At 37.5% G+C, this 18,436-nt stretch overlaps 1 protein-coding gene across 2 annotated transcripts in view; it reads right to left on the minus strand.

Annotated features, from left to right (window-relative positions):
* Positions 1-18,436, minus strand: part of LOC149310010 (enhancer of polycomb homolog 1) — a 72,716-nt gene that overhangs the window by 4,369 nt on the left and 49,911 nt on the right. For both annotated transcript variants that reach the window (XM_089533483.1, XM_089533482.1), the window contains exons 6-12: positions 16,904-17,063; positions 16,315-16,491; positions 16,138-16,227; positions 15,907-16,055; positions 13,800-14,152; positions 1,186-1,304; positions 76-217 (exon numbers count right to left, since the gene is read on the minus strand). In XM_089533483.1, coding sequence (XP_089389609.1) covers positions 76-217; positions 1,186-1,304; positions 13,800-14,152; positions 15,907-16,055; positions 16,138-16,227; positions 16,315-16,491; positions 16,904-17,063 — 1,190 coding nt within the window. The remainder of the gene's footprint in view (positions 1-75; positions 218-1,185; positions 1,305-13,799; positions 14,153-15,906; positions 16,056-16,137; positions 16,228-16,314; positions 16,492-16,903; positions 17,064-18,436) is intronic.

Consider the following 18,436-nt stretch of genomic DNA (forward strand, 5'->3'; position numbering starts at 1 on the left):
ATGCAACTTCAAAATGCCAATATACCAACACAGATACTGAGCTGGACATACACCTCAATCTTTATCTTTTCTCACCTGAGGCTTGAAGGATGCCATTCACCCCAATTCCAAGCACCACATCATCCTTCATTTTGAATCCCATGAGCTGTTCTGATGTAACCAGTGCTGAAGCAGCAAACTGAGCACTAACTGAATCCAATGTCTTGGAAATAAAACCCTTCAACAAAAGAAAAGGAAAAGTAACCAAAAAGCAATTGCCAAGCTATAATTCAAAGTTTATACACAACTGAAGTAGATGAACCAATAAATCACTAAAATAATGATGCTAAAAGCCATAATAGTTAAAACAGTAAGAAAACACAGTCTGAATATAACAGAACAAGAACTAAAACACTGCCAACTTTAAAGACAAAAGACTAAACTTTTATTTAACTCCACAAGTATGCTTAAACATCTCCATCTTTACTGCACATGGGGGGGGGGGGGGAGCCAAGAATTAGGGCCCAATAGGAAAGGCAATTTCCCAGTCTTTGGGCCAATGCACTAAAAGCTGTTTTCCAAATCTCCTTAAAAACTAAAACCTCAGTGGCTAGACCTGGGCAAATAAGTATGATTTAAAATCAAATACTGGTATTCACAGAAGTGATAAAACCAGACCTCTAGACTGCAGCATTAATATACATCTGTCTCTTGCTCTTAAGACAGTTGTTAAAAAAGAAAACAAAAATGAAGACATTCAATAATCCATCAAATCCTAGCAGAAATCTCTATGCTTAAAAATCCATGTTAATAGAGTGATCTCTAAAGCCCAGAACACATTTAAAAGGTCACTTGCATTCTGCAATAGTTAGCTTTGCATGTCAGATGGGAAAACACACACACACACACACACACACACAAAGGGAAACAAATACATGCAGTCTAGAGTAACAATGTTATCTGAAATTCTTTAAAACACATATAATTAAGTCACCTCTTTTCTGTTAGGAGGGAGCAGAGGCAAAGCCTACTATACTCACCTGTAGCATCCCTTCTAACACTCTAGAGTATGGCTAAGATGTAGATTCGAGCGAAAGCCACTTTCTTGTTGGTTAGTTGCAAGGTGCTATGGCAACAGTTGACAATTAGAGATGAACCCTGGTGGAAAAAATGAGGGATAAATCATAATACAGACAACTCCCTCACCTGTGAAGCGTTCGTAGAAGAATTACTATTTGCTTGCTGCTGCTGAATTTGTGCAAGCTGCTGTTTCTGCATTAGTGCCAGTTGCTGTTGATGTTGCTGGTATTGTTCGGCTGTAAATGCTGAACAAAATATAAAATAAGAAAATACCATATCAAAATATGTAAACCTTCTGTGTCCATTCCTTATCCTAAAAAAGGAAGATTGTACATGTTTGAAGCACAGCACATTTATTCAGTGCTCTCACTACACTCGGAGCTGGTACTAGCAGTAGTTGCAACATTACAACCCCCATACTAACAAGGCTTCTGCTTATAACTCCAAATCTGTCCATTTGTTTTCTGCTCCTGATTTAGGCAATATCTACATGTGATCCAAAGGGACAATTTAATTTTAAAATGTAGTAATCCTACTTCCCTTAGTTATCCTATGAAGTGAGGTGTGAGAACCTGTCAGTAAGTACAGAGTTGGCTATGATAAATATTAATAAAAACTATACTATGTAACCTAATTGTCTGGAGAATTCTAAATGTGGAAAATTTACTATGCTTTTATTTCAGTTACCTTACTGAAAAACTCCATGCTGCCGCTTTTAATGTAAATTCAAGATGAAGAGTCAAAATACCATATATACTCGACTATAAGTTGACCTCATGTATAAATCGAGGGCAAGTTTTAAGGGCAAAATTATGGATTTTGATATGACCCTTGCATTAGTCAAGGGTAAAATTTAGGAACACACAAAAAAGAATCTAAATGATGAAGCAAATGAAAACAATGCCAAAGAACCTACAAAATTATGGCAGGCATAACTGTTTTGGCTTACAAGACTGGATGGAAGAGAGAGTAGAGGGAGGTCAGTGCTTCCAGGACAGATTGCCCTCTTGCCTTTCTTAATAAGATGGTTCCATTCTTAATAAGAGTTAAGAGTTAATAAGTTGACCCATGGATACGTCAACCTAGGTTTTTGGGGTCAATTTTTTGACCAAAATTTCTAGACTTATACATGAGTATATACAGTAAAAGGAAATAATAATTTTAGTCTTTTAATCTAGTCTTGACTATACACTGTCAAGTTTTTTAAGTTAGAATTCTTAACTTCAGATTTTGGTAGAAGTTCAAAATATGAATAGGAATATTTTGGACACTTCTTTGCATCAGGTTCCACTATCCTAAGCAGATTAAGACCTCATTGCAGGGTTTAGTTCTGCCTTCTCCAACCATGTCAGAAGGGGATGACTGTGATGGACAGCAGTCCAACAAATCTGGAGGGGTGCATCAGGTTGGAGAAGATTGGTCTAGTTCCCCCCTTACATTCCAGACAACAGACAAACAAATTATATGCCTAGTATACGTAAATGATTTTGTTATGCACATCCAATACAGATGTACATAAAGAAGTGTTAGCATGAAAAACACATATTTTGTTCAACCACAAATGAATTTATAGCAGGAAAACTGCTATCAAAACTTTCATGTTCTGTTACATAAAAGTAATTATAAGCACGTTCAATCCCATAACTCTTGCTATGTTGAAAGACAGAGAGCTGCCTAGGCTTTTAACATTCCCTCACCCTTTCCAACCCAGACCTATTCAAGTAATGATATTTAGATTACAAGTTACAGTACAAGCACAGGAACTTAAAACATGACAGCCTACAACACAAGATTTACTTATAGATCTACTGCTTTCAGCTTTCATCAGTTATCATCAATGGACCTAATTTAAATCTCATTTGCAACTCTCCCTTTTCAAGCAAAAGACATCCACTGCTTTCAAATATTACATTAAAATACTATGCAAAACTGTATGAATGCTAGTTATTTAATTACATGAAGAGACTGAATAATTAAATGGAAAAAAAATGATATATAGGTCCACAAATAAATTTCCTTAATGAGATTTATACGCAAGGCAATCGGTTGATAAAATGAATCAGGTGTTCAAACTAATATCCTGGATTCTTAGCTTCTTGTCAATGCAGAGATGAAAGAGATAATATAAATACTTGGGAGAACAACACTAATGTAGAATCAACAGCATGCTAGCTGGAAGAAAAAAAAGTTTTTCTTGATTTTCCCTACAAGCATATATAGGTATATAATCACAAAGAGAAAAAGAAAGAAGTAGGCAGTATAAAATCAACAATCCAGAAGGTACAGTCAGCTCTCCATATCCATAGATTCTGAATCCACAGATTCAACCGTTCACATATTGAAAATACTCAACAAAACTTCCAAAAAGCAAATCTATTTTTTCCATTTTATGTAAGAGAAACTATTTTACTACATCATTGTATATAATAGCACTTGAGAATCAATGGATTTTGGTATCCATGGATGTCTTGGAACCAAACGCCAGGAGGGGAAATACCTAGTACCCACTGTAGTGATTGAGGAAATGGGCACTGCTTTATTGCACAGACTGGTTCACAAAAACTTTTCTTTGTCATAGTTGCCTACTCTGAATAGACGTTGCTTTCAGCAGATAATGCACCATAGCAGGATGGTTGTTTTAGTCTGTTTAAGTTGTGTATTGTAAGGTGATTTAAATTTTTTATATTGTGAATTTTATGGCTTTTTAATGTGATTTTATAGTCATTTTTATTGTTGTTATATTGCATAATAATTTTAATGATTTTATTTATTTGTAAACCACCTTGGGTCCCTTCGGAGAGGAAGGCACGGTATAAATGAAAGAAATAAATGAAAGAAATAAACAATATTTGGATGCCCTCAAATCATTTCAAACTTATAGTGACTCTAACTAAGGAAATCCTACCACGGGGTTTTCTTAGCAAGATTTTTTCAGAGGAGGTTTGCCACTGCCTTTCTCTGAGGCTGAGTGTGACACTTATCCAGCTCTTTCCATTGCTTCAAACAGCCGACATTATCAATCTGCTGTTGAAATTCTCTTGCAGTTTTAAAAGTGTTTTCCATGTGGCTTGTGTAGCTGCTATTTGAGAAACAAGGTCTAAGTACCCTGGAGCATACAGAACTTAACTTTGGACTCCTGTTCATGAAATATAATATATTTTATTTTAACACATTTAATATATATGGGAGACATTGATCAAAATACATACAAATGACTCTGGTCAATGACCCTTATGGAAATGCTGACCATGTAGATACATGATAAAAGTGAGGAAAACAGAATCTGTTTTATGTAATATGAGGCCCATTAATTATAATAGTGGTCAGCATTATCTACCTATAGTGCAAAGTAACTTATGAAAAGATTAGTAATTGCTGAATACTGTGACAGGCCAAGGCATTGTTGGAGGAGGTCTAGGAGTCCTAGCAGACAACAAGTTGAACATGAGACAACAGCTAAAAAAGCCAATGCAATTTTATGCTGCATCAATAGAAGTATAGTGTCTAGATCAAGGGAAGTAATAGTATCACTCTATTCTGATTTGGTCAGGCCTCACCTGGAATACCATGTCCAATTCTGGGCACCACCATTCAAAAAGGATGCTGAGAAGCTGAAGCATGTCCAGAGGAGGGTGACCAAAATGGTGAAGGCACTGGAAACCATGCCCTATGAGGAGAGGCTTAGGGAGATGGGTCTCTTTAGCCTGGAGAAGAGAAGGTTAAGAGGTGATATGATAGCCCTGTTTAAATATTTGAAGGGATGTCATATTGAGGATGGAGCAAGCTAATTTTCTGTTGCTCCAGAAAACAGGACCCAAAGAAATGGATTCAAACTACAGGAAAAGAGATTCCACCTCAACATTAGGAAGAACTTCCTGACAGGAAGAGCTGTTCAACAGTTGTGGAGTGTTCTTCCTTGGAGGTTTTAAACTGAGGCTGGATGGTCATCTGTCGGGGGTATTTTAATTGTGTGCTCCTGCATGGCAGGGGGCAGGACTAGATGGCCCATGAGGTCTCTTCCAACTCTATGATTCTATGAAACAGTACCATCAGTGGGGCAGCTATATCTTGTGTGGGTCATTACAGATACTAGCCAATGAGTGTCTCTGATATCCCAGCTTCCACAAACCCCACTGGTGGTGATAGTTAGCCAGCACTTGCAATATATGGCAGAAAGATTATAATCTCCCTGAAAATAAGTATTCTATTGGATGGCCCATGAGGTCTCTTCCAACTCTATGTTTCTATGAGGTAGTTCTATGTGTGTTGTTTGTGTACATTCCATGGAATATATATTTGATTTTTATTTGAATTTGCACCTTAACTGCAAACCTCTGATGTTCAACGTAAGATATGAAGTGCCCAATTTTAAAGATAATTAGGCACGTGTAGTATAGCAATTAAAATCCCAGTATAAAAGTCAGTATTGGTCAGAACAAAGACTGCAGTGAAGAAATCAGAAGATTAGGAATGGAAAGGGCAGCTATGAAAGCAGATAGGAAGAAAATTAATTCATCTCAGATGTGGTGGTGGAGCACAGTACTAAGGATACTGTGGATGGCCAGAAAGACAAACTGGGTCCTAGAACAAACCAAGCCTGAATTCTCCCTGGAAGCTAAGATGACTAAATTGAGGCTGTCATACTTTGACCACATCATGAAAAGGCACAACTCATTAGAAAATACAATGATGCTGTGGAACGTAGAGGGCAATAGAAAGAGGGGAAGACTATATGCCTACAACACCTGAGCAGAGAGATAAGAGGATGGGGCACAAGGCTTGGAGACATCTTATTCACAAGGTTGCCATGAGTGTAGGTTGACTTGAAGAGAGCCAACAACAAATTACAACTCATGAGATAATTTAAACTTTCTTGCCAGAAGAAAATTTTTTCATTAGCCTTTTGCAAGTACAGTCACCCCTCCATTTTCGCGGACTTGTAATCCGCGTCCCTCACCCATTCGCAAGCGGCAAACTGAGGGGGGAAATCGGGGTGTGTGCCACCATTCAAGCCAATGGGGCTTGAATATCAGTGATTTTCCATTTTCGTGGGGTATGTGTGTGTGTCTCTGGAACAGATCCCTGTGAAAACGGGAGGGGCGACTATATTGTCAAGATAAGAACTGTCAAGCTAATATTATTTTGTGTAGATTCTTTAATTGTAAGATATGCAACTGACATGCTCTTTCAGTGTTTGCACTTTTTGCAATGTACAGTACACAGATTTTTTTATACACGGATGCAAGCATCCATGGTTTGAAAATGTTCAAAAAAAGTATAAATTTCAAATATCAAGCTTTGATTTTCCATTTTTTATAAGGGACACCATTTTGTTATGTCATTATATTTAATGGGATTTGAGCATCTATGGATTTTGTTATCCACGGGGGATCTTGGAACCAAATCCCAGTATATAACAAGGGTCCTCTGTACTGAGATTTAACTGCTTTATTTATTTAAATACTAGCCTGAATTAATTTGTAAAGTGTAGTGCGCACATATTTACAGCTTCAAAAAGTTTCAGGAATGTGAAGTCGAAGGCTTTCACACACCTCCATGTCTCCCTTCTCTGAAGATGCCAGCCACAGATGCAGGCAAAATGTCAGGAATAATTGTTCCAAAACACGGCCACATAGCCTGAAAACCCCACAAGAAACTATAGTTTCAAGACTATTATTCAAGGCCTTTTTGAGCTTATAATAGACTAAGTGAGTCTCTGTAGATATTGCTAGGCTAAGGTTTACATATTAGCTTTACAAAGCTGATGCAAAACAAACTTTCTACACTTTTAAAGAACTGGGGCTTGGGTTTCAGAAATTTGGATGTCCACATTTTGCAAAGTGCTAATTATAGATTAATAACAGTATCTTTTAAGTGAGCTCCTCTTGGTTGTCTTTAAAAACTTCCCTAAATAATATGATTCTGTCCATTAGCTAGTCCCTAGTTCTTGCAATCTTTGTCCTTGACACTCCTAGGAATACATGGCAAGATGAGAGCTGATTTTTAAAACCATTTTCCAATCCAGCCCAAGAAATAACCCTTTTAAATTCAAGACAGCTTCTTTTGTGGACTATGTATTTCCAAAGATGCTTTTGAACAAAGGTCATGACAAAAAACAAAAACAAAAAACGGTCATGACAAACAAACAAAAAAACAAAACAAAACAAAACCCCTTTGCCCTCAGTAAGAGGGCATGCCTCTTACCATGGCCTATAACAACATGCTTGGATACCATGGCAAGCCTGAGTTTGGCTTTCTAAAACAAAGAGTCTGGACGTTTTCAAGCCTTCCTCATGGCTGCAGAATTTTCTCTGCAGTGCCTTGCTGATTTTTCATTAGTGAATGTGAAATATAAATCCACAATGCTGGAAGCAAAAATTAAAAGAACAAATAATGCAGCCTGAACAAAGCAAAGCATGCACCATTTCCCTAAATGGTATAATTTATTTCGACCACAGGTTTTATATTTTCTATAGATTAAAAAAAAACCTGGTTTAATGCAGATTCATATTTCAGAGTCACGTACAAAAGATATTTTGGTGTGCTGTAAGCAATTTAACACAATGCTGTATATTTAGACACACGTAACATTTCTGAAACTTCTTCAAGAAAGGAAGACTTCCCAAAATCAAAACATTATCAACTTTGTATTTATAGTATATGCATTTTCACAGCCAGAGTTCTGGGGAAAATAATTTTTCTATTGTTAACCACTTTTTAAAAAATCCTAAGCATGAGTTATTCATATAATATTACTAATCATTTTCTACTTTATTCCTAGCAACATCAAAATACAAGGTAGGAACTACAGAGATTTGCCTTTACACCATGCAACATGAGAATTTATTCCATTCATTTGAATATGGGGAGAATACTGCATTCATTTCCATGCTTGACAAAACTTTTAAATTTTCTATTTCAGTTTTCATTAGCAAGACTCCAGTTACTGTTGCCACAGACTCTCTGTCTTGCAGTTTCTTTACTTGCCTCACAATTATTCTCTATGTTTTGAGAACTTTTTGGGATACCTTATTAAATACATTTGTGAGTATGGGAACCTCCTACTATACTGTGAATGCTGTAAACACTTTGCTTCTGGCCAGAAAGTAATTTGCTTCTGGCCACAAACTAATTATCAAGGCCACAGTATCTGTCTAGTACTGTGGAAAACTATCCTGTGTCAAGAATGACTGTAGGATGTAATTTGAGAGCATATAAAATACATTTTCACATGGGCATAGTGGATTTCCTTCCTATGCTTGATGTCTCAGTGTTTACGAAAACTTCAAGCTATACAGATAGTCCTCCATGCTCTACCAACTTTCCCTAAACAAGGCCAAAAAACAAAGAAATAAAGAGAAACAAAAAACACCTCTACACAAATTGGTTGGTTTAGGGGGCACGTATGTTTAATAAGCAACATTATTAACAATATGCCAACTAATATGATTAGTACACAGAGGCCCTTTCAGAACAAGCAATCACACATTAGTTGACAATAATGTTAGATTTGAAATCCTGAAAAGAATTCATTCATTCATGATGTTTCCTTCTGCAGTTCATGTCAAATTTATCTTTTGAGCCAGGGTTAGTGCACCTCTTGTAGCAGGTTTTCAGAACTGGTTCTTCATAGCAGTTATGTTATGAAAACAGGCTTCCAATAGACATGCTTCAAGCTCAGCTTGTATACAAACTGAGGGAAGCATGTGAAATGATTATGTATAAAGTTCACTTCGAACAGAAAATGTTCTGTAGAAAATAGGCAACACCATAAAAATAATAATAAACACTATATTTAAAATTTCTCTAAGCACCAAGCAAAACCAATTTGCAATAACATTATATTGATTCTTTTAACATTGCTTTGAAAAATCTTCTTAGCAAAATAGCATTCCTTGCAGGAGCAAAAACTGCTGAGGGCACCATTAAGTTTCTAGGCTGAAAAGCTGTTTTATCTACACAATGTTACTAGGTCAAACCAGAACAGCTCTACCAGATCTATAGTTCAAACTTCTATTCCTTCAGTTCAATAATTATTCAGTTTGACATGCAATATCAGTTATGTTTTTCAAAATGTTATCATGTGAAAGTGTTCAGTTTGTTCAAGGACATCACACTAAATGATCACCAAGTGAGGGTTTTTTTCTATATAGAGAGCCAGCATTTAATCATCTAAACTAATAGTGTATTTCAAATCTTTCACTAGTTGTTAGTTGAGAGTTTTATCAACATACAATATATAGTTAATAATTCTGTATTTTATGAGGTAAACCAAAGAATCACACCACATAACTTGCATAGGTTTGGAATGTTTCTTGAATACTAGCCCTCAATTTCTTTTCTAAGTAAATCAAGCTTTTCAACTACTGTTGGGAGTGTGGTTCAGAAAAGACAGGAAAAATAGGAGACACAACATCCAGTGGGTGTACTGTAGAGGAAACCTGCCCATCTGACCTTTCCCTTCCACACCAAACATACCTTCCTAGGTTGCGACACATATACAGAGTAGATTTATTCAGCCCATTGTTTATGTAATTTGTCTGAAGGCAGGACACTTTGAATTTTGTTTCTATTTGTACTGAATTAGATATGCCTTTCCAAATATTTAATAGTATGCAGACAGAGTAGTCTCTCTAGATCCAATCTCTGTGTACATGCACATGAGAGCAAGCAAACACAAATTTACTGTCTTCCAAAAAATTCATTATATGACTTTTTGTCCAATATGAAGCCCTAAAGCAATACCAGTTTTCATACATCTAGTGGGAAATGCCTTTCCTTTGAAAACTGTTCTACTGTCATATGGGCTGCATCTCCAACTTCAATGTATAAATTTAATTTAATTAATAATTTGTTTTATTTATATACCGCTATTCCAAAGATCATGGCAGTGAACAGCAAGTAAGCTAATTAGCAAGTAAGCTAATTTGCCCCCAACAGTCTGGGTACTCATTTTAGCGACCTCAGAAGGATGCAAGCCTGAGTCGAGCTTGGGCCCTTTTGCTGGTCTTGAACTCGCAACCTTGTGGTTTTGAGTGAATGGCTGCAGTACAGGCATTTAACCACTGCGCCACCAGGGCTCCTTTGAAGTACTTTGATATATCCAGGAAAACTGAAACCATAAGTAAGCTTGCAAAAGAAACTGCATCTCAAGTCAAAGGAAATCTAGTGCTGCAATTTAAAGATGGAGAGCCACATGGTGGTGTTGTTTGCTTACTGGACAGCAGACCAGGAGACCAGGGTTTGAATCCCTCACTCAGCCAAGGAAACTCACTGGTTAACCTCAGATAAGTCACTCTCTCTGCCTTTCCATATTCAGAAACTACATCTGGGAGTAAGTTGGGCAAAATAGTCTGATGTATTGTTTCTACTATTTCACAGACTCTTCTTATGGATGGGTTTTTCAGCACTGACAGATATATGTTAAAAGTAGAGCCCATATTTCTCATTCAAATACAAGATTACAACAGGAAGTTATTACGGTGGTAGTAAAGAAACCAGAGGTCTAACAAAATGGACACATAACTATATCAGATCAATAACTGGATTCTCAGTCTGAACTGGAAACTAACCATGCAAGTACAGTGCGCCCGCGCCATACGCGGGCGCGCCATACGCGGCCTTGAGCATACGCGCTCAAGCTGCGGGGCGGCGCATCCCATTCAATTGAATGGGCACGCGCCCGCGCCGCCGCGCACGAGCCCCATTGTTTCCAATGGAGCTCGAGCATAGGCAGAATTCGCCTTACGCGGAGGGATACGGAACGGATCCCCCGCGTAAGGCGAGGACGGACTGTATGTCTTGCATCTATCTTGAAGATACATAGGTTAACTAATATTGAAGAATATTTTATGAAAATATAATGGGTTGAATACAAATTAAATCATCTGGAACTGGGCTGGCTGAAGCAGATTTCTCTATTCCATTATTCCCATGGCAGCCCCTCCAGTCTCCTGATAATTCTACAAAGATGGTTATGGGATACCCTGAAACTAGGCAGAGATACCTTTAATAAATGGAACCCTTCTGCCTACAAAACACAGATCTGCAAATCTGTTTGCACATTAGATCCACTTTTTGGACCTAGTACAGATATTACTGCTCATGCACCAAATAAAGAAAGAGTAAATTCCACACAACAAATTAAGTAGGAAGCTTTCCCTGCTGTCAAATGACAGCCTCACCAAGATGACCAAAATGGTTAGTTTTCTGCCTACCAAATGCTTTAAAGGCACCAGATCCTATCTGATCTTGAAAGCTAAGAAGGGCCAGCTCTGGTTAGTACTTCAATTGGAGACCACCAACAAATACCAGGTGTTATAGGCTACACTTCTGAGGAAGGAAATGGCAAAACTATCTTTTGAGTAAGAATACCATATAAAATCCATGCAGTTGCTCTAGGTTGGCAAAAAAACTTTAAAGCATATACATATATATAGCCTACACAGATAGCATACATGATAGCATCACTTTGAACTAAACTGAAGGAAGCCAGAATTCAAGCCAGAATACTCTGCCTATATAAACTAAAGCAAAGGGTCATTAGACACCTATAAATATTCTACATATTTCTGTAGAGCAGTCCCCAAACATAAATCTCTGTTTTACTTTTCTATACTGAGGCATATTAACTTGACTAGTGGCATCACAAGGGGTGTGAGGACCAAAGTAGGTGACACTCCACAGGAGGAGTGACACCCTGGCGGCATCCTCCTCCCACTGTGGTAGAGAAGCGGGCACCCTTCATGGCTATGTCGCTTGCCCGACTCGCCAGAGGCGATAGTGAGGACTGCGCAGTGGTGGGGCCCTCGTCGCTTGGTCACCACTTGGCTCTTTCCCTGCGGAGGGAGCCATGCCAGTGATGAAGCTACAAGGAGCAAGCAAAAGGGAGGCGGGGGCAGGTTGCCACCATTCTCCTCTCAGCACCCTCTCCCACCAGCATCACCAAGCCTGAGGACACCACTGAATGTGACTTTAACCTTTTACTTTTAACTTATTATTCTCATTTCGATGTGCTTTCAATACAGACTATTTAAAAGCTATGAACCTGAATCAATCTTTACTTCTTCTGGCCAAAAGAGAATAGGAGCCTGAAGAAAGTGAGCTAAATAAACTGTAAAGTACATTCAAACTTCCTCTGCCTTTAACTTTCTTAAAATGGTGATTATAAATTGCTCTATTATTATAAATTGCTCTAACATGGATATACAGTTATCACTATTATCTTCTGATTTGCTACCTTGCAACTCACACTTTTTTTTTGGGGGGGGGGGGAGTTTGCCAGTCCTTATGTTACAAACTGCTACTGTAGTATAGTTGCTAACCTGAAACCTGTATTTTGACACAGCTGCTTTCTATCTTTTGAAGGAAGATACATTTTCATCATTGTAGTGATAAATTCACTAGGTCATTTTACATATAACATTGAACTTGGTTTGGCTTTTCTGTGGCCTCTACACTCCATTTTTTCTGCCTGCCCTTCTAGTTGCTACAAACTACAGTTCACTTTTAGGTTTTGGGGACAATCAAAAATTGTAGATTTGGATTTATTTATGAATTATGTCTTTTCCAAGCAAGGGAGTAAGCAAATGCGGTTGTGAGCAAGGCTGAGAGACAGACCACATGTGCTTGTATAAGCCAAAGGCACAAATCTGGCAGCTACACGAAAGTTAAGCCACTATGTTCAAAACAGCCTAACTGTTAGACCTCAAAAATTAATTTATGGATTGGTCTTAGATGGCTTTGACTTCAGATCTTATCACTGTTTTGCATTTCACAGCACTATACAAACAAAACTGTTGCCTTAGAAAGTCAGAACCTGTTGTTTCAAGGTTTGTTGCATAATGAGTGTGTTAATTTACCCTCCTCCTCTGCTTGGAACTGCTAGGGCTTTCTCTAGGTCTGATGCAAATGTGACTAACTGCAGTCATAATAATAACAAATATCATGAACACTTGAAGTAATCAGATTATCAAATGTCTTAATAAAACTGCTAGGGACGACACTGTTGATACTCTTATTCTGCATTCATACAGGTTTTTCAAAAGAGTGAGATGCATTGCTACTAAAGAATTTAGCAATACTGACAATGGCTTCTCAGTCTCCTATTAAGTCCAGAGAAGAGCAAGAATACTACTACCACGCTATAAATATTAATGACAACATATACATCAGCACGTTGCACATGTAACCAAGGCCCACAGAATCTGGAAACTGCTTCTAGAAACCAAAGCTGTTCGACAGGATGCAAACAATATCTAGATCTCAAGCTTTTTGCTTGACTGAAATTTACTAACTAGAGAAAAATTCTTAGGGCTAATACTCTAAGATAAAATTCAAGTATCAGTAGTTTTTAGTTTCTTAAATTTTGTACTTTGCCTTCATAAATGTGACTGAAAAGTTGACTAGGAATACTTGAGCCCAATATATATGAATAAAATAGCACAGTCAGCAAAACTTTATATATGAAGGCATTTTATCACATTATATTGTTGAAAAAAACTTTTAACATGTATTGGATTGGATCTAGACTTAGTCATATTTATTTGTTATATATTAGAATAGTTCATCATGATTCTGAATCTAACATACTATTATTAAAGTTTAGATTTCAGCACACCAGTTGTTTTTTGCAACATAAATAGAAACAGCGAAGAAAAAAATAATAGAGGAACTAAACTGAAGCTGAATTATCTTTGCCAAAGTTATTTTTAGAATAAAATTTGTCAAAATCAACATACCAAAATGTGCTGAACCACTGCTACTTTTACTTTGTATAGAGGTACTGCATGTCTGGGTCCCAGGTTGTGTTGTGCCTGTTCGATTTACACTCCTGTGTAATTTCCTATAGGAAAGTTCATCATTGTCATTGTCATGTAGGGGTGGTGTCCGAGGCCTAAAATGCCGCCATCTACATGATTTGATATTGACTAGTATCTGACTGAGGTCTTTAGAGCAAGATCTGTCCGAGGTATTTGTTTCTGAGGTATTGGCTGATTGATTGATTGAAGAGTGTAGTTGTGAGGAAAGCATTTCTGAATCCAGCTTGCAAAATGCACTGTTGTTTTCCGAATACGCTCGGTCCAGTAGCACCCTTTAAAAAATAAAAATAAAGGGGGGAACAATGAACTTTCTACAGCATCTGAGCAATACATTTTTACAACTACCACACAAGAGGTCTATACAATAACGCCATTAGGCAGACACACTGTAGTAGAAACACACTGAGAATTGTGTACCCCAAAACCTTCCAAGTCAATTATTAATGCAATGTATCTCCAATGTACAGGGAAATATCTACATTGTTAAGAGTCATATTTTAAACAAGAACTCAACATAAAGATTAATTTATTAAGGAAAAAAATATTGTCATCATTGCAGCACATCATACAGGTTGCTAACAAAACAATTAACATCTGGTTTCTAGATAGTCTTTTTACTATTAAGGCGTCCCATAATGGCATATGAAGATGTAGAAGTGATCACTGTAAAACTGCCTATTGGAACATTGTGATTTGAGGAACTGTAAGTGTATATCACATATATCTTCTATGTCTTTTACAAATGCCTGAGAAATCTGGGGTTTATATGCTTCCTCCCTCGGCCCTACAATATGACAATCCTTGCTTGAGGTAAATCATGATTTGATCATTTGGATGAAATGGAAAACTTGTTTTGTTTCAAATCAAGATTGGGAATCAGGAAAATAGCAGTTAGGAGACATTGACATCTTCTTTTAGCACCGTTAGACTGATGGAAAAGGAAATGAGAAGGAAAAAAGTACGAGAGTGACAGACAAAGCTGAATAGGCTTTGGCCCCAAAAAGCCAGCAAAAACCTCTGAGGAACATTTGTTGTTAAAATATCTCCAAGAACTTCCTTTGGGAACTGCAAGAGTTCTCAGTACCTTAAGGAACCACAACACACTTCACAAAGGAAGATGGTTGATTATTATTTTCAAAGAGGATGAACTACCACCCCCTTTTGTGGAAGTAGTTTGCCATCTATAATTTAGAAAACTAGGCATGAGCCACAGGCTTACATTTACAGAATTTCCAGCACTCCTCAGTATTCTTTGCTTTTACAACTTTAACTATGCCACTATGATTAGTGCAAACTCCAAAACACATGATCTGAAATTGGTTTGAAGAATGTGTGAAAATCATGATCCCATTAAGGCCCTCCCTTCATCCACCATCTTGAGGGGGAGAGAGGCAGGCTAGCTCCACCAGGCCTGGCTGGAAGAAGACAGGCCCTCCCTTCATCCACCATCTTGAGGGAGAGAGAGAGAGGCAGGCTAGCCCCACCAGGTTTGCCTGGAAGAAGATTAACCATCCATTAAGAAGCCAAGTCCTCCCTCCAGTCCTTCTGCCTTGGTCCAGGCCTCGGAGGTATATAAGAATTGCTGGACCTCATTCCCTTCCCCACCACCATTCCCTTCTCCTTTTGTGTCATGTCTTTTTAGATTGTAAGCCTGAGGGCAGGGAACTGTCTAATTAAAAAGATTGCATGTACAGCGCTGTGTACATTTACAGCGCTTTATAAATAAAGGTTAACAACAACAACAACAACAAAACAATATTAGGCATAATGGACTAATGGTCTTAGTATAAGATAGCTTCCTGTTTTCCAGAGAATTAGGGTGAGAAGACCCTAGAAGCTAAGGCATCTGTGCACGACAAACGTCACATAAAGAGATTAAAAGTACTAAGAATTTGTTGAGACTTTTGTACTTATTTTTAAAACAAAGCCAAACTAAGTTAAAAAGGTACTGCAGTTTGCTGCAATACTCTAACTTTGTTTTTTATATTAATATGCAATTAGTTAACTATAAGATAAAGAAACTTACCTTCCACCACGTCCAACCCGTCTACGTGAAAACCCAACGCACCTCTGTGGTACAGTAAGAGTTGTTAAACAGTATCTATAACGCTCATCCCCTGATGTTCCCCCTTTAGGACTACTCCATGGCCAGTCACCAGTTTGGTCTAAGTGAGGCTAAAAAAAAAGTTTGATAAGTAAGTAATATTGCTCAAATTAATACCAGCTTTTAAAAATTCTTAAGAAACTAATGACTTACAGCGTAATATTGACAGCCTGCTTTCCTACGGAAAGCAAATGGACCATCAGGATCATTTTCTTCCTCAGCTTCAGAAGAACCAGACATGACCTTTAAAACATTAAGGAAGAGATCAGGCAAGCATAAAGACAATATTCTATTTCCTCTTCCAAATCAATGAAAATACACAGGACATACTTGAGAAAGAGGTTCCTCATCAGAGCTGGGAAAATCATATTGATTCATATCTTTAGCATTAAAGACTGGCAGTGCAGCAGGAGTTGTCTGTTGAGTAGCAGCAGTAGCTGATGAAGGTACAATTTTAGGTTTCTTCTCATACTTTCGTTTGGGTCGTATAGCATCAGCTTTCTCTTGCTGCAAGAAGAGAAAACACCAGGTTTTATATTACTCATTAAGCTACAAAATGCCTGGATAACAAAAAGATAACACAAGTTGAACCAACAATATTAAGGTTTACCCTACTCCTTTGGAATTCCAATTATCTGACCAGATCAAGATTTAGAGCTTGACAAGTATCTGACAGTATAGCAGTAAACTAAAATAACAGACATTTATTATTCTAAATAGATATACCAGATGCCTTCTATAGAATATGACAAATGGGAATACCCACATTACAGTCACCAGTTATCTTTATATTTCATGAGCCATTACAAAGGGATTCATGTATTACTAGGAACATTTATGAATGTAATTCACAAATGACATTTTCCTGTATTAACATGCAACACATAAACAACACATATTTTAAAAAGGATTCAGTCACCTTGTTTACTTTAAATTCTTTCAGTTCTACATTTTCTTGGTGTTTAAACTGAGTGCTATTAGGAACAGGAACAGCGGGGATGGCATAGGTAGGCTTCATGGGCTGTCGCTGTGCCATTACCTCAGACATGATATCTCCATTATAATCACCCAAATTATATCTGAAAGTTAAGAAGAAAACTTTTCAGTTGCTACAATTTTAGAATGTCTATTACAGGTCCTTAATATTTAAGCCTAATCATTGTGCAGCCCTTTATCTCATGCAAATAATTTTTGTTATTTAGTAATTTTTTTAAAAAAAAATACTCAACGAGAAATATCCATATAAAACTCACAAGTTACAACAGAGGGCTGTAAAAGGCAAATGAGGATTTTCAACATTTATCTTCACTCATGCTAAAAACATATTAAAATCTTTAAATGATATCTGTCAAATCAAGGTAGGTTATGCCACCATGACAGTTTCAACTGATACCACAGATTTCTACAATGAACATCATGTAACAACATGAATTCCTTTAGCACCAAACACTGCATGCCCTAACTTCAACTACAAACAGGAGTGCTAGACTGAAAACTGGAGAGTTCCTGCACCTTTAATAGCTGTGCAAGAAGAGATTTCAGTAGGTGCTGCTTCTCACACAACCAGGTAATGAGCTGCTTGTTTGTGTAGAAGTTCTCTCTTCTACACAAGCATTAAAATATAGCACCTCTCTCCAGTTTTCACTCTGGCAACTCTAACCAGAAATTGCAATGTGGATAAAGCTACACACAGATGCTTCACATTTACATCAGTGTTTAACTCAGAAGACATGTTTCACAGGAACATAAAAAGCTGCCTTATACCAAGATAAATCCTTCATCCTAATTTGTTGCCTGCTTTACTTTATTGAACCCTTTCCTGTATTGTTATGTATTATTTATATGTATTATGCTATTATTTTCTTAGATTGTATGCCATGGGCAGGTTTACTTTATCTATTTTATTGTTTGTATGTGCAGCGCTGTGTAAATCTACAGCGCTATATAAATAAAGCATAATAATAATAATAATGATAATGATAATGATAATAATCTATTAGACCAGAACCATTGGTTCAGACTGGCAGCAGCTACTGAGGTCCCAAACAGGTATTTTTCTTAGGCCTGTTTGTAGATGCCACAGAATAAATCAGGATTGTTCAATAACAGACACTCTGGAAAAGTTCATTTCTAACAACTCTAGAGTTGACAGATTTAACAATTATCAAATAGAAAGCATATGAGTGGCAGGCCCTCCACCCACACAGCTGCCTAATTCTTTACACAGGGGATTTGCATAAAAGCAAATACCACCTATGCTTGAGTCCCATTTAAATGAATGGGGCTTGTGCATGCGGTGGTGCAGCGGCGCGTGCGCGCCATGGGCACACACCCCATTAGTCCCTATGGGATGTGCCGCCCCTTCTCCCCATGCAGCTTTCAGCGTATGCTGAAAGCAGCGTATCACGCGGGCGTACTGTATGTATGTATGTCATAAATCCTAAGCAAGAAG

Source organism: Sceloporus occidentalis, unplaced genomic scaffold, assembly GCF_023333645.1.
Source record: "Sceloporus occidentalis isolate IW3139 unplaced genomic scaffold, rSceOcc1.0.p SCAF_7, whole genome shotgun sequence".
NCBI lineage: Eukaryota > Metazoa > Chordata > Lepidosauria > Squamata > Phrynosomatidae > Sceloporus > Sceloporus occidentalis.